Below are 26,650 nucleotides of genomic sequence, written 5' to 3'. Positions count from 1 at the left end.
CTTGCATGCCGTTTCCACATTTTCCTTTATTAAGCATACTTTTAAAACACAATTCATTGCATGGTAGAGGCATGCGTGGAAAAGACGCAGTCGTGGATCCGACTGCGTTGTTATGGCATGCATGGTTGTATTATACAACGTACTTTAGGAGGTCCTAGCCGGGCAAGAACTGTAAGGGTAGAGACAAAGGTGGCTCCACTAAGGATGCAACCACCACCACCACCACCACCACCAAGCCCGGAGTTGCCTCTTCTCCCTCCAAATCACACATCTGTCAGGGGCACCTGCAAAGCTTCTTCCCCACGTGGCGGAAAGTCACCTCTGACCAGTGTGTGCTAGATATTATCCAACATAGTTATTCTGGAGCTTACTAAAAAACAGATTCTCCTCAGACCATTGACGTCTGCTCAAAAAAGAGGTCTCAGCGCTCCTCTTCAAAGGGGCCATACAGCCCATACCACATCATTTTCAGGGCATGGAAGTCTGGCTTCCACCACGCTATTCTAGACCTCAGGTCTTTCAACCAATACATCCTGTCAGAACACTTTCACATAGTCACTCTTCGGGATGTTATTCTGCTGCTCCAACAAGGAGACTTTGTGGCCTTTCTCAACCTGAAGGATGGCTATTTCCACATACCAATTCATCTGGCACATAGATGCTATCTCAGGTTTGTGCTCAGGGGAAAACATTACTAATTCAAAGTGTTTCCTTTTCGGGTTACCACTGCACTATGAGTGTTCACCAAGTGCCTCGCAGAGATGGCTGCTTATCTGCACCGACAGGGCGTACACGTCTTTCCTTGCCTGGATGAGTGGCTGATCAAAAGCACCACTCAATACCAATGCTGCAAACACACTCGAATCACAAACATTCTACACAAGCTAAGATTTACCATCAATGCAGCCAAATCCCACCTTCAACTCTTCCAAATCCAAGCCTACCCAAACCCTGCCAGGATACAATCCTTTCAGGCACTGCTTCCCCTCTTCTAACCTGGTCATCAGCTCATAGTCCGGATGGTCATGTGCTTCCTCGGCATGATGGCCTCCTGTATTGCTATGGTCCCCCATGCTAGATTACAAATGCACCATTTGCAGGAGTGCTTAGTGCATCAAAAGTCTCAAGGAGTGTGTCATTGGAAAGATCTAGTGTTGATCACCCGCCGCACCGATCACTTTCTGTAGTGGTGGAACACCAACAACCTGTTGCAGGGGCGGCCTTTTTTCAACCCAGTTCTGCCGGTGACCATCACAACGGATACCTCTTTCTTGGGATGGGGGGCAGGGCGGAGGGTGCATCTAAAACACCTGACTGTTTAAGACACTGGGAATCCAGACATCAGGGTCTCTACGTCCACTATTTGGAGCTGTTAGCTGTCCTCCTACCACTGAGGCCTTCCTTCCACAAGTGACTGGCAAGCTCACCCTCATCCTGTTGGACAACATGACTGCAATCTACTGCCTTCAGAAACAGGGCAGAAATCTATCTCCCCAGCACACTCGGCTCGCCCAGAGCATTTGGTGGTGGTCTCTCCACAAGATCCACCTGCTGGTGAAATACTTTCTAGCAGTGGAAAACAACTTTGCTGACCTCCTCAGCAGGACCTGTTTGTCACCGCAGAAAATGCCAAATGCACAAGCTTTGCCTCCAGGTTCCCACACTCAGTTCATGGGTGAATTGGTAGAGGATATTTGTCTACGCCTTTCTGCCTCTCACCTTTCCGCTTGTGGTTCGAAGGCTTCAGCAGACGTCCCCTACCCTCATCCTGGAGGCCCTCACTTGGGCCCAGGAGTCCGGGTTCTCAACTTTGTTGGAACTCTGGGTGGTTTGAAAACAGGCTGGACCTTCTCATGCAGAACCATAGAGAAATCAGATACCCAGACCCAAATTGCTTAATCTTGCGATCTGGCTCCTGAGGTCTTAGAATTCAAGCACCTTAATCTAACATCCTAATGCATAGGTATCCTGAAAGAAGCACTCTGGCCTACCACAGGCAGCTGCTACACTGTCAAATAGAAACACTTTGTCCATATTGTAGTTCCAAAAAAGTTGACCCTTTGTCGCCCAGGGTCCAGGATTTAGCCTCATTCCCACTTCACTTGCAGACTTGTATTCTAGCCTTCACTTCCATCTGCCTTCACTGGGACGCAGTGGCTGCATATCTTCAGAATGGACAACACATTTCCCTCTTCAGAATACCGGTGATTAAGGCTTTCATAGAGGCCTCAGGAGGGTTACCCTGCCTTGGATCCCCCCAGCCTCTACACAAAATCTTACTGTGTCCTCACAAGACTTATGGGGCCCCCAACTGAGCCTCGCCTCTCCTGTCCCTTCAGTTTCTCTCTTGAAAGGTGACATTTCTCACTGCGATTACTTCATGCAGGCATCTTAGTGAGCTCTAAGCATTAACGCTAGAAGAACTTTCTTTCAAGTACACAGGGATAGGGTTGTCTTCAGCACCAACACCAAATTCCTTGCAAATGTGGTCTCATTGTTTCGCCTGAACTAGACCAGTCAGTCAGTTATAACTTTGTGTGATCTACTTAAAATCATTGCAAAAATGTCATACACAAGAATAAAACAAAAATTAAAACCAGAGGGAGTGTGCATGTGTGTGCGCGTAAAGTGCATACAATCATAACAAATCATCTTCTACCCATGTGTAAAACAAGATAAAGTGCATACTAACATTGCAAATCATCCCCTAGCAATGTATAAAATAATGGTAAAATACACTACTATCGAGAGCTGTCATCTTGCAGCATGCTAGCAAGAAATGTTAAAACTAAGTAAAAGAGCAAGACAAAAACACATAATCCAGATCTATACATTCATTAGGAGTCATCTGCAGGAACAACACACATGTATATTACCTATATACTAGATAATTTAAGGTGCAGCAGAGAGACTAAAGTGCCCATGTTCAGGTCCTGAGTAATTTTAGGCTTTAAGCTGAGTCAATAATGTATGAGTGTTGGGCATTAAATTGTTAAAACTCTACTTTCAAGCAATGGCACCCCCAATCACTGACCCATACTGTTCCCGAGCCTCCCAGTGAGCCCTGCCGGTTTCGGAAAAAAAGTCACCAAAATAGGCAAGTTCCATGGGGACTACCGCTGTGAACATGTACTTCAGGGCCTCTTTACATGTTCTTAACCCGTGTTTCAGAAATAAAGTTTTACAAGTGAGCGCCTCTGTAAAGGAAGTCCCAGACAGCAGCATATTAGATGGGTAACTGATTCTGTGATAGTTGCAAAATCTATACTCCCATATGGAAAGAGTTAAGATGCACATCTGCAAAATGCTTCGAAGCGCACGGGCACCCAATGCTGCCTTTAGATATGGTTGGCAGCTGGTGTCTGCATGTGACTCCACAAGACCATCTGCGCCTCTGATATTCCAGATACAAGCAGTGTTGCGTTCCCTTGAGGCACGCACCCCATGCTCTTTTAGAAAGTTCTTTAGCAGCGCTGTCGTTATGAGGGGACCTTGCTCGTAAGTTGGAACCAGATCAGAGGATTGCTCTGCACTCCTTTAATGCCTGGCCCATTTGCTTGAATTGTCTGTGGAAATTTGCTTTCAGAGACCCATGCAGAATAGCAGTGTTGGCCCTGGAAAGTTGGTAGTGGAATTTGATTAATCCTTTTCACTTTCTGCCTTGTCGATCTTGCAATCTGAAATATTTTCTTATGGACTTTTAGATGGCAATTCTCAAGTAGCATGGTAAGCCTGCTGGGGTTTGCAAGATGGACGTAGGTAGTTGTTGGTAATAGTTTGGCCTTATTAACTCTCCTGATTGCCTCTGCAGTGGGTGATTTGAGCCTATGGTGGAGTTTGGACAGGGCATAAGTAATTCTCTCCACATTCTCTACCAGCGATGCTGCCTGAAGTGAAGTTTTGCCAGTATCTGATATCCAAACTCCAAGGTAATTGTATTTAGTTGCCGTTCCTTTCTTTAGCGGGCCGAGGTTCCATTTTATCAGATGTTTTTTTGGTTGACGGCCAAAACTCGGACCTTAGTCTCAGCTGCATTTGCCCGCAAAGCGTTTTAGTCTGAATTATACCATTGAACTTCCTGCCTTCTTTCCACAACCTGACTCTGTTGCGGAAGAGCTGCCCATACTTTAGACATAAAGTGAGCCCTCGTGTATTACGTAGACAGGACAAAACCAATCAGAAAGATTTCAATAACATTTTGTTGCATTTTTCCTATCCCCATAAAGGAAGAGCTCTATCTAAATCTAGTATATTCAGATGGATAGTCAAATGTATTCAGACTTTCTACATGAAAGCGAAAAGAGCTTTATGTATTCCTCTGAGAGTCCACACTATATGGGGGAAAAAGGTGGTCTCTATGGTTGTCCTGGCAGACATTCCCATAGGTGACATCTGCCCACAAGCCAACGCTAGTCAGGCAGTACTCCATAAACGTTTTCAATTCTCTGCAACAACCACAGGCTAGCCACAGCTTTTTTGGAATGCCTACTTTACAGTCTTTGCACATCATGTATCTACAGCCACACATGACTCGAACAGAGAATGTTACTTACCCTGCAAGCATCTGTTTGTAGCGTGTAGTGCTGTAGATTCACATGCCCACCCTCCTCCCCAGATGTCTGTAGCTAACACTCTTTCCTAGTATTCTTTCTCTCACTTTCTCTGGCATGGACATCCCTCTCTATACATCGCTTCGCTCTACCTTCCTTTTCACCCGCCATGTGGGAAAACAACGGAATAATGGAGTTGATGCCCATTGCCAACAAGAGGAGGAGTCACAATACCTTGTGACTTGGAAGACTTCTTTCAAGAAAAACAATTTGCACACATCCAGGCCTTACGCTAAATGGTAGGAATATGCACAGCATGTGGATCTACAGTACCACATGCCACAAACAGATATTTACAGGGTAAGTGACATTTTCCTGACAAAAACCTCACCCTTTGGAGTTAATAATAGAAAACATACACTTTATGGCTTAATACTTTCTTAAACTATATTTAGGCCATAATATTTATGTTGATGATATTTCTTTCCACGCTATTCTGACATATTACCTCCTAACAGCACAGCATCGGATATTAAAACACTCCCACCCCCTCTTCAACCACCACCCCTCCACTAAACCTTGATTCTGCACCTTGGCTGCTAAGAGATGGACAGGCTCCTCCCGGACCAAAAAAAAATAAATGTTAGCAGACTACTAAGCTTATTTTCCCCGCAGCAATAAAAGATGCATCTGCAAATTTGAAAAACAGGGCAGACAAGTTAAACGCCAGACAACCTTGGATCACCAACGGAGAAGCGCAAATTCTACAACCATGCCATCACAAAGCAAGATCCTATAAATACCTAACAAGGACTTTTTTTTATTTTTTTTTAACTTCCTCCCCCCTCAAACCATGTCCTGACTGTTCTTCACTTTAGCAAACAGCGAACATTTTTTCCTTCTACCACCATCTTAGTCAGTTAAATTACCCACTAATTTCAAATTCTAGTTCACCTTCTACCATCTTCCTAGAATTATAATGTAATAACTTTCTGTTCCTCCTTTTTATGAGGACGTCTTATTGAACGATGGCCAGCCAGGCAACCAAAGAAGTACTTTTCTCTGTATACTGAACTGCAGAGTGATCTCATCGTTGTCATCCATTTGAGATGCTAGAGAAACGGTATTAGATTTGCAATAATGAAACTTTGCAGTCAGTGTTTTGCAATAAAGATTAATGACCTATTGTAGCAGTAAATCTGTTGCTGTTAAGGAAAATAAATACTGTTGTTCTTTTGTGAAGTATGTAATCCTCTGAACTTGGAGGTTGGCAAAAATACCTTATGTATACGTTAATAACAGTGGAAATCCAAGGTTTATGGATAATGCTGTTTTCTGGGAGAAGAAGTTCACTATTTTGTGAAATGAGCAACGTGTCTACAGAATTTTGTAACATTTGCAAACTCCTGTAACGTCATACATCTCTATTAGAAACTGCACTTGGGATCGCCACTAAAAGAAAAACTCTTGAAGGTGGCCAAGTGTTATCACCTGTATCACTAAGGTCATACCCTCTAACTCAACTAATGGCACTTTTCCTGTCTCACTAAAGAACACCTAGATCCTCCTTCTCATGAACCCTGACCATTATGAACTCTTCAATTGCTGTCTAATCACTGACTTCTCTGAGCCAGGGAATTGCTTTTGAATGCTACTGGTATCCAGGAAATAAAGCTGCTTTAGACTTGGAACCTGATTTAGAGTTTGGCAGATGGGTTACTCCCTCACAAATGGGACAGATATCCTGTCTGCTGTATTATGATCACCATAAGCTATTATGATGTCAGAGTACGGCCGACGGGTTAGCTGTCACGTTTGTGACAGAGTAATCCCCTCTGCCAAACTCTAAATCTGGCCCTTAGTCTGGCTCCTACTCTTATTGCAATAATTAAACAGCAACTATTGACATAGTTAGGAGTCTGAAGGGCTCACGACCACGGAGCCCACTGTCTCTAAATGCTTTTAAGTCTGACAGCTGCCTTTTACTCATTTGACATCATGTATTGCTTACAACTCTCGCCACCTGCATGGGAATCGCCACCGGAGCCTGCTTCACCTTCTTTCTCTCAGACCAGCATTAGTTTGTTTAAATGGAATTATTAAGATCACCTCCATTCCCAGTTAAATTTGACATTCTCCATGGCATCATAGTTACCTCAATGTTTCCTCTCCGAAGGGCAACACATGTTGGCTCTATTTTCCTAACAAAACTTTTTGCTATTTTTAGTGCAGTCATGTCTCACAATCCCTTAACGTCCACTTACACTCGAGCCTGCCCTTCAAAGGGAATGTGGTGACTCATATCCAGTCTCTTTCTGGTGCCCCACAACCTCTACTCCATCATCCAGGCACCTTTTCTTATCCTTCTAGATGATGGCAGAACTCTACTCATGGATACATGGATGATTTAGCATTGTGGTGTCCGGAAAGCCACTGTTAAAGCAGTTGCTACTGCTTCTATCATCAGATGATACTCCATGGTTTGTAAGAGCTCACACTAAAATAATTACTTTGTTGACAACATATGCAGTTCATGAGGCTTTCACACCCATTACTAGGGATCGACAAGCCAAACAAAGAAAGATCTTGAAATCCAGTGTTCTCCACCTACCCTTCCACAGGCTGGAATGAGTTACCTTAACATTTCTCCTCCACTCCTCAAGCAATTCTGGAAATGATAAAATGTCCACTTTTTCATATTTCTGCCACCCCACACCCCGGGCTGACTGGCATTTTGCCACCTTCATCTGAAATGGTCATTCCTCTCTCAACCCACTTGCCCCCTGCTCCCAGATGTCCTCCTTTCTCACTCCACGTGATGTCCCTGTGATCAGAAGGAGGATCATTAGGATGGAGAACTGTCTGGCATCTCCAGAGCATTGATCTGTAACACTTGAACATTATTTGAGCCATATCAAATCTCTCCCAAAATGACTATGCCATACTTGATGCCATCAACCTGCGCTGTGAGCCGAAATAGACAGTCATACTCCACTGTGTGCTCTGAATCAAAATCCAAGTCTTCAACACCTTCTTATTTGCAGGAGTTCAGTGGCTGGGAATACACTCTTGTCTCAGGATAGAAGACATGGTAAAAATTGCAGCTCCATGAAGACCACTATATCCCGAAAATATTTTTTACACGCTTGAACGATTAATTTCTGATGTCACCAGCTTATGATTACACCATTGTCATCACTGGTGCCTCCATTTAAAGTAGAGCTCTTTTCAAAACAATCAAGCAGCCCACAGAAGAACCCCTGTAATAAACTCCAGGGACAAGCTTCAGCATGATCCACTTCTCCATCGAGGAGAGTAGTGAAACATTGAAAACTATGCTTATAATAACTCAGACTCCGTAGTAACACCTTACATTGCATTAGAGTGGCTGTCCTCAAGACCCTCATCATTGACAGCTTCCCGGCACACCTCGAGTAACTTAATGTAACCTTATATGAAGAAAACATCATCCTATCCATAGTTAAATCGATCCACAGTATAACCCTCATGTCATTGCGAGCACCAATGCCTCCCTTACCCAACGTATCTTTCAAGTACCCTCATCAATGGACATATCAAACTTCAACTACTGAGGAAACCCAACCTCAAATACTGATATATTTTTTTTGCCATCGAGAGTCTGATTAGCCATATGCCTTTCATGGGGAAGGCAGCCATTTCTCAGTTATGTGAGTGAGTTGACATTAATGGCATCCTCCAGGACTGTGAGTTAGGGTTCAGGCACAGTACAGCTCAGACATTGCAACCATCTCTGTAGTTGAATTCACCCTCCCATGTCACTGACAATAGCAGACCGTCTGCTTGTCACCACCTCTCTGCAGTGCTTTGCATCATTGAGCATCAGCCCCCTTTCCTTGGTAGCCGGAGTGGATGATGTTTATAATTTCTTCCTCTGCTACCTTGCCAGCAGATAACCGACTCAGTTTCCTAATATATCCTTGGAGTTGTAGAATACCTGCTGGCTGCATCCATCACTGGTGATCCTAAAGCTGGGGCTGATGCAGCTCCATTGGATCAGGGTATCTCCTGCTAGTCCCTTCATAGCTTCTTGGCAGGCAGGTAGACTGTCTTTCTTTCTGCATGTCGGAGCAGAATGTGACTTAGTAGGATTCCCAGATTCTGGCCGAGAGTGTAGAGATTGGTAACTGTACAGAGGTTCCACACTAAGTTGAAAGTTTCCTCTAATCCTAAACTGATATGCGGACCACTTCCACGTCCAAAAGACAATTAATGAACAAAGTACTGGTTGAGTGGTTCAAGTTTTATTTTATGATGGACATGGCCACAGTGGAATGCAAAAGCCAGATAGAATCTACAACTTTTCACATGTTCTTGGGCTTCTACAATCCTGGAGGAGTATCCTGTCCTTGTTCCTGGATAAAAGTAACAGGCTTCTGAGCCCGGAGTGCACAGTTGGCTACTTCTTACTAGACCTAGGTGTCATGTTTGTTGGACTCCAAGTTCATTTTTGCAAAATGAATCTTGCTGTTTATATCCCATAGACCATTCTGGAATAACATGATTAAAAGAGCTGGTCTTATTCAGTTTTAAAGCGGCACTTGGATGTTCATGATGATTCGACTGTTTAGATCCATAGGAGTTTAGGCATGTACAGGGTTTGTTTGGTGGTTGATCCAGTGGCGCAGAATGGTCCTGCTGAAGAGCTAAAGCAGTGACCCTGTTGAGTGCATAGTCAAGGATGCATTGTGTGATGTGGATAAGTGGATTATTAGTTGGGGTGGTTATGAGATCCTACCAAGTAATAATGTCACTATTCTGTATTGGGTCCAGCAGGAGAGGTCCTTCTGCTTTCCACAGGCCCAGCAGTGTGCTGAAGAAGGAAGTAAGGGGCGCGACTCTTAACACTCTTATTGCTGGCACTAGCTTGTGATTGTTAAAGGCTCGCTGACCAATAGGAGTAAAATTCTCACTGGCAACCCTACTAACTCTTGCATCACTTCCTGGGGGTTTGGTACTAAACAATCCCGCAGTTTAACTTTCTGCCTGAATCCAAGATGTCCTTCCCTGCATCAGAGGTGTGTCCAGTATAATGAGTAACTGTCCCTGTAAAACTAGTTCTTGGTCAGCCCCAAACCCCCATCATCCACCCTTGCCCCCCCCCCTTCTTATCTCCTCCCAGCCAAAGCCCTTTTGTTCCCTTTCCTGAGAGCAGTTCACACCTCTGAGGAAGCTGCTAGCTGACAGATGGTGATTATTCAGAAAGGGCTACTAGGGGCTTTAGGCAGGAAAATGCCAACTTACTAAAAGTGGCATTTTCAGAATGGCAATTTAAAATCCGACTTAACCATCAGATTTGGTTATAAATTCCTATCAAACCTCTGGCTATTCACAATCCACAGTTATACATTATAAGGCACTGTAATCTAACCCAGTGCTTTTCTGTAGGCGAGCCAGCCTTGCCACAGTGAAAAAGGGCGTTGGAGATTTTTCACTGCCAGGACATGAACACATTTCCAACTTTTTTAATACCATGTACACTACCCTAGGGGCACTCTTGTCCTCCCCTAAGGGTGTCTTACCAATATTAAAAAGGAAGGTTTAGACCTGAAAGTGGTGTATTTTACCAGGTCGAATTGACAGTTTTACAGTGGCAGACCTAGCGTCATGTTTTCGCTTTGTCACTGTAGTGGTGGCACAATCGGTGCTGCAGTCCACTGTTGACATTTAACTTACCGGCCCTGGGTACACACAGTTCCATATACAATTGACTTGTAGGGAAGTTAAACATGCCAATCGGGTATTAGCCTATTTCACATATACTTTAGGGGACAAAACACCTACACTGGGCGCTGGAGGTTGGAGCCTCAGTGTTCAGTCAGTAAACCAGCACTGCATCTAGCAAAAAGTGGGAGTGATCCCTCAAAAAGGTCTTTCTTCACAATGACTTAGTGAGGTGACCCAGCGGTATGAAACACCCTCCCCTGATGTGCCTTGCGGAGGAAGTTGAGGGAAATGGGTGACCCCGTGAAGAGTAACACAGGTGTGCAGTATGTTCTATTTGAGGTAGCTCAGGATGGTGCTGGGAAGTCTCGCTTGAAATGACTGGGGAGGCACGGTTCCCCTTCTGCAGTGCTCGGCTGACGAGCAGGGAAATAATGCCGGCCCTCCTTGCTGAGATACCCACGATGCACAAGGGCCCTGCTGTGGTACCCAGTAGTGTGTAAGCTGGCCGTGGTATGGGGAACCATGAGGAGGAAGGTTAGAGTTAATAGATGCCGGGGCTGCAGGGTGATCTTTGAGCAGCAGATCCTGTGTTTGCAAGACAGTACTGATGGGATGTTCTGGGAAGGAGGCCACGTGAGTTCCCACTGTGGAACTGAGATGAGATGGATCTACAGATCCCCTCTATATTGTGGATGATCCTGCTTACCACTTATTCTGTAGGATAACAACTTTTAACAACACACCCATACCTTACTGATTTACCTAAGCAGCAGCTGCCACAAATATCAAGGGGAGAATATAGGGGGAAGGGAACAAATAATATATATATTATTTTTAAAAGACTTACCGTTCCTACCGCCACCCTCTCCTGCTTCTTTGCTCTTCGCTCCTTTCCTGTTCTCGTGTCCCAGCATTCACTGGGACACCAATCCCAGCAGTCCTGGTGCTGCTTTCATGCTAAACCTAGCATGAAAGCAGTGTTGGGTTTGTCTGAATGGCTCCAACTGCCGCTCAGACACAACCCTGGGGCCTGTGAAGTTTTTCCGGCCCGGCTGTGTAAACAGCCAGGCTTGAGAAACCTAATTGTGCATGTGAGTTAAGACGGCCAGCCAAACACACTTAGTGCATTCCATTCCTCCCCCCGCCCCCCTCCCTTCACATGCTGGCTGAGCGAGCAGCAGAAAAATAAAATGACATTGAAGTATTGTTTGATTTTTCTCCGGCTGGCTCTTAGCCGGGTGGTGAGGAGCCACCCCTGTACATAAGGCAATTGAGATAGCAGACAGCCTTCCCTTGGTACCGCTTATGTTTAGGTTGGATTGTAACTCTAACACAGTTAATGTTGCGTAGTAAGTAATAAAACATAACCCAAGTTAACGTTGGTGCTTGGTCTCTCCCAGGGAGCTGCTAAGCGATGAGAGAATCCCGGGACTGTTACTGGACGGCATGAAATCCGCCATTAAGAGGCAGCGAAAAAAAATCAAGGCTAAAATGCTGGGGATCACAGAGTCTTCTGAAAGCAGGTTAGTATACCAGAGAAGGGTAGTGAGTATTCTGGCACTGGGCTGTGAACTGACTGTAAACTCTCAGGGGGTTATTCTAACTTTGGAGGAGTGTTAATCCGTCCCAAAAGTGACGGTAAAGTGACGGATATACCACCAGCCGTATTATGAGTTCCATAGGATATAATGGACTCGTAATACGGCTGGTGGTAAATCCGTCACTTTTCCGTCACTTTTGGGACGGATTAACACCTCCTCCAAAGTTAGAATAACCCCCTCAGTGTCTTACAGCCAGTGCAAGTCAGGGACCCTCTGACGGCGCAAGGATTGCCATTGAAGGCTGTGTCAGTGGTGAGATCGGAGTTGTGATGAGTAGAATGGGATTGGTAGATGGATACCTCTGTTCTTGTGATGTTGGGTGTAATGTTTTGTGGGATAGAAGTTCAGTAGTGACTCAATGACATCTGCATTTGGGACATTTTGTCATAACTCTCACCAGACGTGGTTTTTGGGGTCCGTTTTGTTTTTTACCTAGGATGTGAATGACAGGGGTTTTGTTCAGTACAGTGTGCTACCCAATCCAGAGAGGACATGAAAGGAACACCATAACAGAGCGAGAACAGAATGCCTTGTTCTTTAAATCTCTTGTGTCTCTGACCTCTCTTTGTGATGTTTTGTTTTGATGGAATAGAGCGTTGATTTATTATTATTTTTTAAATTAACTTCAGATTGGGTTGTTTCACAGTACCTGGGATCCGGTTTCTTGTCTCGATACACATTTGACAGGCTCTTCTTTTGGTAGCTCCCCCCTGAAATTAATGTAGGTGTTTACAAGGCTCAGGATGGGAGGTGTTTCCTTGCTCTGAGGTCAAAACAATAATATTGGTGTTTCTCTGAGCTCCTCATTGGATATTTGTATTTTACTAGTCTTGTTATGTTTTTGTTACACAGCGAAGAAGAAGATGGTGCATGGCCACAAACACCTGAATCGGATTGTGTTGACTCTCGGCTTCCAGAGTCTAAAATTTGGAGACTGTAAGTATTCAAATGATGTTAATTCTTGGGATGTGACCGTGAAATGAAATGTGGATAGATGGTTTCATGGCTCATGATTAGATAGACCTAAACACTTAAGACCGTTTTATACATGGGGGGGATAAAGTTAATATAAATGTTTAGATTGTGCCCAGTGGACAAAACATCCACTCTTTCTGCTTGCTGTAAATTTTGTGATGTAGACTTCTCTACATTGCTGATGCTGGATTATGATGATTAGCCAAAGATAAATTTATATATCTAATTTGCCTCTCATCTCACTTGTTTCACACCTCATTCAGACCAGGTACAGGTTGGGCACTGGCTGTAAAGTTAATGCAAATTAGTCTCCAGCAGCTTGGGACTGGGTAAAGGTTGACACTGGGTAAAGGTAACATTAAATTTAGTGTTCTCATTTTCAGTTTTTATTGTATTTTCTCTTTGTTATTTCGAATAAACATCAGAGAGTGTCTCAGAAAAAACATTGAAATAGATTACATGCATCAGATGCGTTATCCATGATATGCAAGAGTTCGTGATGTGATATTCCGAAGCATTATCTGTTAAGTGTATGTGGAAAATATAAGGGCCCGTTAGTTTAAAATGTCTGCGGACAGAGTGTGAAGATGGGGTGTACTGGCTCAATCTTAGAAATGGGGAGCAGTGTCTCTCTGTCATATGTTGCTCTGTGTTGTATATTAGTGCCTATGGGTTGATGCTCATGTTCCAGTCATATAAGTTGAGGTACCTCACTTGACGTGCAGAGGTTCCCTGTAACTAGCATGAAAAAGTAAAAACTAAGAGGGAGGAACTAAATGTAGAAAAGGAGGACAAAAGAACTTGGGCAATACCCAAACAACTTCGGTGGGGTTTGTTGTGGAGGGGGAAGTGAAGAGGGAGGAAAAGCAGAGAAGGATGAGGCCCAGCACCGGCTGTTCAATTGATGTTTGTTTGGATTAGCTGTTTGAAAAACTAGCATTCTTATATATCTAATAATAGTCTAGTGTCACCATTAAATTGGATTTCTATTAAATATATATTCTGATGGATACTTCTAACTGCAGATTCCTCACCTTGTGACTATATTCCCCCAGGCGTCAGACTGGATCCAAACACTCAAAAGACATACTCACGTCGCCTGTAGGTGGATCATGCAGCTTTACACACCTCATGACTAGCAGGGCCAAATATAAGTACACCGAGGCACGCTGACATCAGTCCTTTCTGCGCCTTCAGATGTGAACCAGGAGATTTACTCCTCTTGTCTTTGAGTAAGTTCCTCCTAAAATCTTCTCAGTGTGCAAGTGACTGTCCCCTGCAAAACCACAGGTTTTAAAGCTTGTAGGGACTGTCTCAATCAAACATCTGTGACAGATCCCCATGAGGTATGCATGTGGTGGTTCGAGTCGGAGCCCCAGATGACTCTACTCAAATGAACCATAAGATGATACAAGACTGCAAGGCGAAACTCAACATCACTCACCATCAAAAGACTCCGTCTGTGACTGGTTGAGGCTGGAAGGTCTCATTCCCACCGCAGGCCCTATCATGGTCGAAGTCTTTGTGTAAATCTGAAAAGAAGTGCAGGAAGTTGAAGCGGGAAGCAGCCACTTCTCACTGTTCCTGAACTCCAGAGAGAGCGTGAGGATGTCAATCTGCCTTCTGTCTCACTCCTGAGGAGTTGATTCAGAGTTTGGTCCCGATGCAACCCAAATTCCTGGACCTGTCTACGACATCACAATAAATAGATGGCTTTGGGGAGGGCGTGTTGTATATATTTGGTACGCTTCTAGCCACAAGGGTCTACAGAGGCATCCAGTTGGGACCCCGCCAGTGGGTTTGCACTCAGAGCTGTATGTGCTTGTTGTAGCTACATTGGGTTCCACACTGGCTTTGGTGCCAACTTTTGTTTCTGTGCCTCTCCCTGCACCAGTTATTTTCACATAGACAGTGTCAGAAGAGGAGCAGTTACTGCTAGTGTTCTCTGACTCTGTCTGCTTTGACGACCTTGGCAGAGGCAGCGGGCCAATACCAATGGAACCCAGTCAATAACCAGTCCTTCAAACTCCGATACTTGCCCCTTACTGTGAGGCAGAGCTCATAACGTGCATCAGCTCTTTGGGTCTGATTCCGACAATACCCACTATGATGAAGGGGACAGATTCGCCCCTCAATACAATAAGGACAATTGGCATGCTGAACTACAGTATACCAGTGGTCTGGACACTTCCCCAGACACTAGGCTTGTCTCTTGCCCTGATCATGCCACTGAGGAGAATGCCCCTTCTGCTATGGCCATAAGACTATTGCAGAGGTCCTTTACCTTTACCTTTCGCTCCCTACAAGGGAGGTCAAAACTAACATCTTGACTGAGGTTCTTCAGCCTGGCCAGACACCTAATCAACCTCTTTTGGCATTCAGTGAGGCCTTAATGGATGCCTTCTTACTCACATGGACAAAACTATGTTGTAGGCCCCCCCCTGCTAATAGATGGTAGTCCGTTGCCACAGATCAGCACCAAGTGATCCTGACTTTTTGACACAACACCACACGCCTGGGAGCCTGGTGGTCCACCAGAAGAGCCTACCCTAACGCCTTTGCCACAACAACTCCTGACTGTAGGTTTGAGCCACATGTAAACATTTTACAAGACAATGTTTTCATTTGCTAGTCTTGCTTTGAACTCAGTCAAGGCCAGCTGCCTTCTAGGTCATTACATTCATGCTTTATGAGATGAAGCTGGTCAAATCCTGCCAGCCGTTCCAGAGGACCTATGGGCATTTGTAGACCAAATTGCATAAGACGACTGGGATGCAGAAACATTTGTTATATGATCTACCCTGATTGCTCGGGTTAAGCAATTGACAAAAGTGTGATGCTGAATGTAGTCTACAGGCTTCTCTGGGGGATGTCCAGGCATCTTTGATGGACACGCCATTTGATGGATATCTCTTTTGTGATGAGAAAGTGGACTCTGCCCTGAAAAGTTTTAAGGTGAGTTGTGTCACAGCACTTTCCCTCAGGCTGTCATGTTTATGCTAGGGATTTTCAGTACCACCAACACCAGCCTGCTCAGCCATTATATGGCCATGACACCCAGAGATAACCTCCAGGGCATCAGGGATAACATGCAGCTCAGTCCCCCAGCAACCACAATCGCAAAACTTGCTTCACCCTTCCTTTTTTATAAACTCTCCCTGTTGGAGGGAGGATCAGACACTTGCTCCAAGGGTGGCAAGACATCATTTTGGATGCATGGGTCCTCCAACTTGTCAAGCGGAGCTCTGTCCTCCCATTCCTTTCTACTCCACCACACTTGCCATCCCAATCAAAGTGGCTTAATGGGGGAATACATGTCTGTATTGGAGCAGGAAGTGGAGGTTCTTTTAGCTGAAGGAGCCAAAGAGAGGGTTCCAGCTGGAAGTAGGAACTGGGTGTTACTACTGCTACTTCCTTGTGCTGAAGGATGGAGGGCTTTGAATTATTGTGGATCTCTGCCCTCTCAACCCCTTTCTCTGAAGGAAAAAATCAAGATGCTCATACTGGCTCATGTCTGGTCTCCTCTAGCGTCCAAAGAGTGAATGGACCAGCATGATGCTTATTTTCCTATCTCTGTCCTGCAAACCCACAAGCATTACCTGTGATTCTGCCAGGAGCATTTCCAGTTTGTGGTGTTAACAGTGCCCTTTGGGAAGTGGTGGCCGTGGTCGCAGTGCATCTTTGGAAGTCAGGTGTACCAGTCTTTCCACACCTTAACGACTGCCTGTTGTAGATGGGGTCGCCCTGTGTAGTCCCACACTAACCCCAGATGACCGTGAACCTCCTTACCTTGTGGTTCACGGTCAGCATGCCACAGTCACACCTGGCTCCTTAGCAGATGATCTCGTTCATCAGAGCTATCCTGGATAAGCTGCAGTTTAGTGTTTTCCCTGCCTCCATTGCCCAAGGAGTCCAGGACATTTGGTCTATGTTCTCAGTGTTTCAGCCTCTGTCCTGGGTCTCTCTGAGAATGGCGTTGAGGCAGCTTGGGATTTAGCCTCCTGCATCCTGCTAGGTGGACATGCCAGGTGGTACATGCAGGCTCTGCAGTGGCATTTGAAGTCCCAGGGGAACCTGTCAGATTACATTCTGATGTCAGCAGGGACTGAAAATGATCTGCAGTGGTGGCTGCCATACTCTGATCGGGCCAGTGTGAGACCCCTCTCCTTTCCTCTCTTAGACCAGAGGGTGGTCACGGATGCATAGTTACTGGCCTAGGGATGACATCTGGGAGAGGTTGAGTTCAGAGGACTCTATCTCTGGCAGAAAACCACTTCCACATAAATTTGCTGGAGCTGCGGGTAACCCGCTTTGTATTAAAGGCCTTCCCACATCCATCCAGGGGAGGCGAGTACAGGTTCTCACGGAACTACTACAGCCATGTGCTACTGCAACAAACAGGGCAGAATCGGGTCTTGTTACTTGGCCGGGAGGGTTTGTGCCTCAGGAAGTGACTGACTCATAAGCCCATTTCTGTGGTAGTGAACCACCTGATGGGATCTTTAAACACCAGGGTGGACAAACCCAGTCATTGGCACCTAACAGATCAATGATAGTTATACCCAGAGGTGGTGCAGGGCATTTTACAGCAATTGGTGCAGTATTTTCGCCACTGCCAAGAATGTTCAATGCTGGCATTTTTGACACACTAGTTCCCATGGAAGCTCTTGATCTCTCTTGACTCCTAAAAGCCTTTCCACCTCTAATTGTCTTGGCTTGAGTTCTGAAGAAGATCAAGACTGTTCGGGCCCAAGTCATCCTGGTAACTCCAGATTGAGCCAGGAGGGTGTAGTATCCAAAACTCTTGGGTATGAACTTTTGTCCTCCGATCAAGCTGCCGCTTCGGGAGGATCTGCTTTCGCAGCAACACAGTTGGGTGCTGGACCTGCATATGTGGAGATTGAGATTCTCAGCTATTCTCCTTCCTCCTGAAGTTGTTGATGGGATTCTAGCAGCCAATTCACCCATCACCAAAGTTTGTGTATGCCTGGTCCCAGGACATGTTTGTGGCTTGATATGGCATACGTCCGATTGCCCTACTTCAAGGCAAGCTGCCTGAAGTGTTTATTTTGTTGTTGGCACAGTAAGGATTTGTGTTGGGCACTGTTAAGGGCTATTTGTCTGCTACATCAACTTTTTTGAAGTTGCAAAATCCACCTTCGTTTTTTCAAATCGAGATTTCGTAAAGGTTTACAGCACGATTCCACTGTAGCAATTTGTGATACCACAATGGGACCTGAATTTGGTTCTCATTTTTCTAATGTGTACCCCAAATGAGCCAATGCAGAGCTGTCCACTATGTCTGTTGAACCTTAAAGCTGTCTTTGTGGTCACGATCACAAAGCTCTACAGGAAACATGAGGTTGCACAATCACCCCTGGGGTCTGTGGCTACTGTGTGCCCTTTTGTCTGCAGCCTGCACTGCAACAGGAAATATTACCACTGAGTATTGTGGCGCCAGCCGGAAAGCTGTTACACATCTCCTGCACTCTTGATAGTGTGCCCTCGGTTTGTGTCACACCGTTATTATTTTGTGTGCTACCCAGTATGCTGGCAGGAGCGACACCCTTTCCCCCCCCCCCCCCCTGCCTCTTTTGACTACGTATGCAGTTCTATGCACATTTAGCTTTGTGTGTCTGTTAGGGTTACTACTACTAGGCTTTTGGATCAGTGAGGGCCTCACCTGGAGCTGGGTGAGGTGAGCGGTACCCCGGCAGCGGTGTTCGGCCGAAGTCTCGGCTCGACCTCAGAAGCACAGAGCTCCTTTCAGACTCTCCATTTATAACTTTCTGTAAATACTACTGACATGCCGCTCAACCTGTACTCTCACACCTTTTACCTTGTACAAGGTAACATCTCTCATCCTGTACACTCATGCAATTTTCATTCTGCACTAAACACCCTATCAATATGCATTGAGGCACTTTCACCCTACACTCAGACACTTATCAGCCTTCATTCATGCACCACTCACCCTGCACAGAGCGTGCTCACACCATTCTCCCTGCACTCAGACATTGCTCCCACACCTTATTATTAATCCCATGGGTGAAACCTAATGCATTTACCAATGCTTGTTTACATTTGGTCCCCTGGAGGTGGTGGTCCCGGGGCAGGGGGTTGGAGGGAGAGGGGAGCAGTCAACTCCCTCGCATATTTTAGTATTGTAGCCCTGGGAAGGTGGTACTCCCCGGAGCCGGTGAGAGGGGGCCATGGGCTCCCCATTCATTTTTTCTTTTTTCCCCCAGGGAGGCAAGTTCCAAAGTGGGTGGCAATCTTCTTCTTGTTTGAAGTGTTGGTAGACAATCAGGTCTCGGCAGGAGATCTCCTTGGATCCGTGGCCCTAGATATACACATTTCTTTTCCCTTTAATATCTCAAACTACTGAACGGATTTACACCGAATAAAAAAAAAAAAGAAAGAAGTGTTTTTTGTTTTGCTAATAACTTTGGCGCTGTTTGATGAATGTTCACAAAACCTTTAAAAAACTAGTTTGCCACTCACTTCAGCTTCTGTCTGCGAATTTTCAAGGTATTCGTCAAGCGGATGCTGAGGAAAAAAAGGTGGGGTCTCAAAAGCTGTTTTCCCTGTGCAGTTTCCGTTAGGGATTTTAGATGCAAGTACAGGCCAAATCGCTGATTTGGCCTAAACAGCAAATTTAACAGAGAGCTAGATCTTGATCCAGAAAGAGTGCTTTTTGTTATTTGGTGTAAATCTGTTCAGTAGTTTTGGAGTTATCAAAGAAAAAAGATTTATGTATATCTAGAGATGCGGATCCACCACTGTGGACCTGTAGATCCATGCGCCAAGAGCAATCTGGCTGCAACCTGAAAGAAAAGCTGTGGCTGCCATTTTGTGAATCGGAACACTGTTCACCGGGGAGGGGACGGTGGTTGGGGGAAGGAATAAACTGTAAATGGGATATAAAGGGCCAGGATAGAGGTATCCTTCCCCATAGGACTAATGGAGGGGTCTCTGAGAGACCCCTCATGGGCAAGAAATACCCCAAAATAATTTTTTGGGGGCACACAAGGATCCTCTGATCCTCTGCTACACTGCCGTCTGAAACCGCAACAGATCCAGAACCCAGTAAATAAAATACACCCAATCATACACTCACACACGCACTCACACCCACACAGCCGCTCTTACACCTACTCACACACCTACTTAGACCCATAAAACCACTGCCACACCCAGTCAGATCTACACACCTGCTCACACACCTACTCATTCACTGACGCAGCTACTCACACAGCCACTCACAAACCCATAGACCCTCACACACCTACTTACAGACCCACAAAACCACTCACACACCCAGTCACAAATGCACACAGCCACTCACACACTCAGTCACAGATCCATACAGCCACTCTCGGACCTACAGCATGGGGTTGGCTGCATGCAGGGGGTTGGCTGCAGGGTTTGGTTGCAGGCCAGGCCTGCGGCCAACCCAACAGCAGCAATTGGATTAACGTAAGGTAATTAAATATTACTTTATGTGGCAAACAGCCTGGAAATTCACTGAAAAAAACAAATTACAGGGACATTATAATTAGGTTCAGATTTTACACACATAAAACCATAGAAATTCAGCAGTTACAGTTATACTTATCTCAAGAAACTATAACTCTTGCTTTAAGGTAACTATAACTCACGCTACCTTGCCAATTCACTGATAATTACCCCACATATTACATCAGTCTTGACATCTTTGACAATAACACTACATCATTTGCAATAAAATAATTGATGAGAAAACTGTACATGGTGGAGGTGTGAGTTAGTTACCTTGGGGCACAAGTCAAAAACAATGACCACAGTATGCATTCCTACTAATGGAGTTTATCTGATCGAGGCTTCTAGCTGCAGATTCCCTGCCTTTAAATTCTTCCCAGGCGTCAGACTGGATCCTGAAGATTTTTGTAAGCAGTACCCCTGCACAACAGTAGGTGGCGTTTGATCGGCTCCGCGTCCGTTTTCTGCACCGTAAATTATGTTGCAGGTCCTATACAGGCTCCACTTAGGCGCGCCAATATTAGTTCTTTTCTTTCTTCACCAGCCAACACCGATCCAAAGAGAGCTACCCCAAGTCAATTTTTGACTGACCTATTTTTACTTTTTGTCAGGGGGCTCCCAGGGATCCAGTCCTGGATCAGGACTGGCGACAATCGTACCACCAAAACTGACTCTCCCTGCGCCATCCGTGCCCACAGGCGGTGCCATCCCCATTGTAATTCCTGACTCTGATAGAGCCAGATGGGCGTCATACGGCGCAGACTCCAGCGCCGGCAGAAGCCTTGCCTCCTCGTTTGGATCCTGAGCCTTATTCCTATGGGCTAGGCTATGGGGGATGAATGGGAGGGGTTGCTGGACCCTTTAAAATACCAGGTATATGAAGAAATGGACTGGTGTGAAGACTTGGGTGAGGCCAGCAGACTAGACATTTCTCCAGATACTGGCGTGCTACGGAGGAGGGAGTTTCCTATGCAATGGCGGTGAGGAGGGTAGCTGAGGTCCTGGACCTTCACCTGCTCTTGTGGCCTTTAAGACTAATCTCTTGACAGAGGGTTTGAGACTGGGAGCTTCTATCTCAGAACCCCTTCTCCCATTCAGTGATGCCCTCACTGACGTCCAACTGGATACCTAGTCCAAGCCCAGCGTAGTGGCTGCTGTGAACAGAACGACTGCCTGCCGCCATCGCTCCACATCTGGTGACCCACATTTCTTGATGCAACACCCCACCCCTGAGAGCTTGGTGGTCGAAGTCTCAACCTCCCAAGGCGCTTTCCCTCCTGCATCTCCAGAAAGGGAATCCAAAAGGTTGGATTAATTTGGGAAGAAGATGTTTTCTTCCACCAGCCTTGCATTGCGGTCTGTAAACACTGCATGCCTTTTGGGCCGTTATTCCCACACTGTAGGATGTGGTTGCTCAAGTGCTGCCATAGTTCCTGGAGGAGTCTCAGGCTGTACTCTCTCAGGCTGTTGCAGAAGGGAGAGACGCGGCAAAGTTCACAGTTTGTTGCAGATTTGAAACTACCGGTTCGCTAGGTAGAGCGGTTTCTATATCAATGGCCCAGAGGCACCACGCCTTTCTAAAGAAGTCTGGCTTCTCAGGGGATGTCCAGGCTTCTTTGATGGCACTCATCTCTTGGGAGACCAAGCGGACTCTGCGCTCAAGCGCTTCAAGGATTCTCGGGCTACAGCCTGGTTCTTGGGCCTTTTGGCAGCCCCTCATTCAGTCTCCTTTTCGGAGCTGCGGACTGGATCGCCAACAGTGCCAATTCCTGGCCAGCCACAGTGCTGCACATGCTGCCCAGCCTCTGCGTGGCCCAGGTCCTGGGATCAATCAATCAATCAGTCAGTCAGACAGTCAGATCTTATCAGTATGGCACCCCCCCCAAACCCCAGGAGCCTCTAAACCCTTCTAACCTCTCCCCCCCACCACACCCCCCCCCCCCCCCCCTCACCACCCACTTCCTCCCCCCAAAGAACCAGTTAGCACAGGATTCGCCATCACCTGCCCCACTGGCAATCCATCACTTCAGACAGGTTGGTTTTGCAGATAGTCCGAAGGGGCTACTCCCGCCCCTTCGAGACTACCCCTCCATCAATGCACCATCATATGATAGGATGACGGAGGATCAATCGTCACTTTACTGTAAGGAAGTTGGCGGCTCTCTTGGCCAAGGAAGCCCCAGAGAAGATCCCAGTGCAAGAAGTAGGCTGTGGGTGCTATTCCCACTACTTTCTGGTCCCCAGAAAGGGAAAGGGCCTTTGCCCTATCCTAGACCTTCGATCCCTCAATCTCTTCCTCAAGAAGGAGAAGTTCAAGATGCTCACATTAGCTCAGGTCTTGTCTGCCTTGGACCCAGTCCCAGCTGCTGGATGGTAGTATTGGACTTGCAAGATGCTTATTTTCACATTCCCCTCCTGCCTGCCCAGAGATGTTATTTGTGGTTCCCAGTAGGCCACGAGCACTTTCAGTTCACTGTGCTCCCCTTTGATCTTACCAGCGCCCCTCAGGTGTTCACCAAGGTGATGGCTGTAGTTGTAGCTCATCTGCGAAGATCAGGGCTTTCATTCTTCCCCTATCTCGATGAGTGGCTGTTGAACGCGAGCTCGCTCCAGGCTGTCGTCTCCCACCTCTAGACTACAGCAGACCTCCTACATTCGCAGAGGTTCACTATAAACAGACAGAATTCGGACCTGACTCCCCCTCAGATGCTCCCTTTCACCTGACTTTTCTGGACACAGTGCAGTTTTGGACCTATCCTTCTGAGCGGCAAAGTCCAGGATATTCAGGCTATGATATCGATATTTAAACTTTTATCCTGGATTTTGGTGAGAATGACTCTGAGGCTGCTGAGTCTCATGGCCTCCTGCATCCTGCTGATGATACATGCCAGATGGCATATGCAGGCTCTGCAGTGGGATCTGAAGTTCCAGTGGGTGCAGCATCAGGGCAATCCTTCCGACAGGGTCCAGATCTCAGAGGGACCGGCGAAAGATCTGCAGTGGTGGTTAACGAACTGCTATTGGGTCAGAGGCAGATCCCTCTCCCTTCCCCCAACCAGATCTGACAATAATGATAGATTTGTCACTCCTGGGATGAGGCGGCCAACTAGGGAGAGGTGAAGATCAGAGGCATCTGGTCTTTGGCAGAAACGGGACTCCACATAAACTTGTTGGAGCTTTTTGCAATCTGGCTGCCATTGAAAGCCTTTCTTCTCTCTGTTGACGGAAAGATAGTTCAGGTGTTCACTGACAACACCACCACCATGTGGCACTGAAACAAGCAGAGTGGGGTCATTTGTCAGGAGGCTGTACACCTCTGGATGTGGCTGAAACTACAGGGCATATCCCTGGTGGTACAACATTTGGCAGGCTCTCTAAACGCCAGAGTGGACAAACTCCACCGAAAAATGTCTAGCGGATCACAAATGGAATCTCCTTCCAGAGGCAGCGAAAGGTCTCTTTCAGCAGTGGGGAGACCCTTGGATCTATTCGCCTCTGCCAAGAACGCGCAATGTCAGCAGTTTTGCATGTTGAAGTTCCCAAGGTGACAATTGCTTGGGGATGCTTTTTGTCTCGAGTGGAATTCATGCCTTTCTGCTCATACCACTCTTGCCCAGAGTTTTCAAGACGATCAGGAATGACCAGGCCTAAGTCATCCTTGTGACTGCAGACTGGGCACAGAGGGTCTGGTATCCTGAGCTTCTCAGCATGGCCATCGATCCTCTGATTAGACTGCCCCTTCGGGAGGATCTTCTGTCGCAACAGCAGCAAGAAATTTGTGGCATGGTGTATAGACAAGTCTCTTGACTCCCATTCTGCCCCTCTCTCTGAGGTCCTGTTGTGCATCCTTTCTCTTACCCAGCAGGGCTCTGCTCTGGGCACTCTTAAGGGATATTTGTCTGCTATTTCTGCTTTCTTGAGGTTGCCTGGGCAACCTTTCTTGCTCAAGCCTCCTATTGTACATAAGTTCCTCAAAGGTCTTGCACATCTTTTTCATCCATCCCCATTCGTTATGCCACAGTGGGATCTGAATTTAGTTCTGACTTTTTTTTATGTGTGCTCCGTTCGAGCCCCTCCACAATTGTCCTCTCGGGCTTCCCACATTGAAAACAGCATTCATAGTGGCAGTGACATCTGCCGCAGTGAGGGGATCGCAGGCCTCATCTAAGCCACCCTACCTTTCCATCTATCCTGGCAAAGTGGTGCTTCATACTAGTGCCTTTTTTCTGCCAAAAGTGGTCATGCCCTTTCATGTAGGCCAATCCATCACCTTGCTTACTTTTTAAATACCCTCACATCCATCTAAGGAAAAGGAGCGACTCCACCGCCTGAACCCAAAAAGAACATTGGTGTTCTACCTTGATTGTACCAAAGAGTTCAGAGTGGATCACTAACTCTTTGTTGGGTATTTTGGTGCGAAGAAAGGTCTGGCAGTACAGAAGCGGACCATCTCCAGATGGGTTGTGTTCGGCATTACGATCTGCTACGCACTGGCCAAAAAGCAACCCCCTCAGATTTTGTATGCTTATTCTACCCGAGCTAAAGCTGCGACCACTGTATTTGCATGTAGAGTTCCAGTCTTGGACATCTGCCAGGCAGCCACATTGGCATCTCTGCACAAGTTTACCAAGTACTACTGCCTGGACAGTTGGGTCCATAGGGACAGGCACTTTGCCAGTTCTATCCTGCAGGACTTTCTAGTTTGAACTTGGTTCGCAGACCAACCTCTGGGGACCTTATTGCTTGGGTATCTATTCAAAGGTAAGGAGTCGGTAGCTAGAAGTCTCTATTAAATAGACAAGTTACTTCCCTTCGGTAATGCCTTATCTGGTAGGCACTCTATCTAGCTGCAGATTCTTTACCAACCCACCTATCATCCCCACTCTGCAAACTGATTTCTAAGGGCAGGGACTCCTTTCAGGACCTTGGTTTTGACACTCCAGTAGTAAGTGTTCTTCATGGCTTTGCGCTTGTGTTATGGAAAGTTGTGAAAAGAAACGTTGCCGTGCCTGGATGGTGCCTATATAGGACCCGTAACGTCATTTCCGTGCGGATAACAGCAGACACAAAGCCGATTGATGCCACCTTCTGGCATGCAGAGGTACTGCTCATGAAAATCTTCTGGATCCAGTCTGACGCCTGGGGAGAATTCAAAGATAAGGAATCTGTAGCTAGATATAGTTTCTACCACATAAGATGCTAACAAAGATAAGTAACTTGTCCATTCAGAATTCATCTGTCCCTTTTTATGGGCGAGCGCAAAGCGCTCTGTCCATTCTGTAATCTCACTTTGGCCTTCAAACCACACCCATGTCACTTACATTGGTTCGTGGGCTTTGCTTTTAAAAGCCGCTTGCTTTCATTTGTGAAAGGCATGCATACGTCATGCCTTTTCCAGTGTTTAGCCCACCTACACAGCATTGTTAAACTACTAAAAACATACGAGGCTCGATGTTTTCAGCCTGGGGTCCGGACTACTTTATCTGTTTTATTTTCCATGCAGCACAATCACGCTGCGTTTTTTTAAAAATGTACAACGCTAATAGCTGTAACTCGAGCAAATGTGAGAACCGTTGCATTGAAAATGCTTGTTACTATTTATGATCCCTCAAGAGTCCTGCAAAATCCTATATAAACAATGTGCATTTATTTTTGTCACAATATTTATCCCTTAGACACTGTCTCTCTATATCTAGGTAGACAGCATGTCTTTTGTGCTGCCCCCTCGTATATCTTTTTTACTTCCACAACACCTTCAATTTTTCACAGTAATGGCTGCCATTTCATTGTTTAGCATTCCAATGGCCAGCCAATCAGAGCGCTCACTCTTGCAAAACCGCAAGAGGCTCTCACACCGGTGAGAGCTTGAAAGCTCACGGGGAAAAAGGGCCTCTTGACCCGTCACAGGCCTCCAGTTTTTTAATTTGCACTGTTGAGGGAAGCTGACAGGATTCTGGCAAGCCCAACTGTCCAAAAATACAATTATTTTTGACCCTTCATTTCTCAAACTACTGAACGGATTTACTCCAAATCACAAAACGCACAGTCTGCAGACCAAGCTCTAGTTTCTGGATAAATTTGTTGTAACTCCGCTTAGCAGGTTTTTTTTTTTTTAGCTGTCTTTTTTTTTTTTTTTCCTAGACGCACACACACACACACTCCCTTACACCACACACACATTCCCTTGCACCACACACTCACACTTACACACACTTAATGGATCACCCCATTCAGTAGTTTTTGAGAAATTAATGCGCCAGAAATATAGATATTTCATAATATGGAGGGAGGATCCGC

The 26,650-nt window shown here is 46.0% G+C and overlaps 1 protein-coding gene across 1 annotated transcript in view; it reads left to right on the top strand.

Annotated features, from left to right (window-relative positions):
* Positions 1–26,650, top strand: part of RILP (Rab interacting lysosomal protein) — a 148,599-nt gene that overhangs the window by 104,203 nt on the left and 17,746 nt on the right. Inside the window, exons 6-7 of the mRNA XM_069226116.1 lie at positions 11,657–11,779; positions 12,710–12,793. Of these exons, the coding sequence (XP_069082217.1) occupies positions 11,657–11,779; positions 12,710–12,793 (207 nt within the window). The remainder of the gene's footprint in view (positions 1–11,656; positions 11,780–12,709; positions 12,794–26,650) is intronic.

Source organism: Pleurodeles waltl, chromosome 3_1 (genome assembly GCF_031143425.1).
Source record: "Pleurodeles waltl isolate 20211129_DDA chromosome 3_1, aPleWal1.hap1.20221129, whole genome shotgun sequence".
Taxonomy (NCBI): Eukaryota; Metazoa; Chordata; class Amphibia; order Caudata; family Salamandridae; genus Pleurodeles; species Pleurodeles waltl.
The sequence above is the reverse complement of the archived record's forward strand: the minus strand, read 5'-3'. Positions and strand labels throughout refer to the sequence as shown.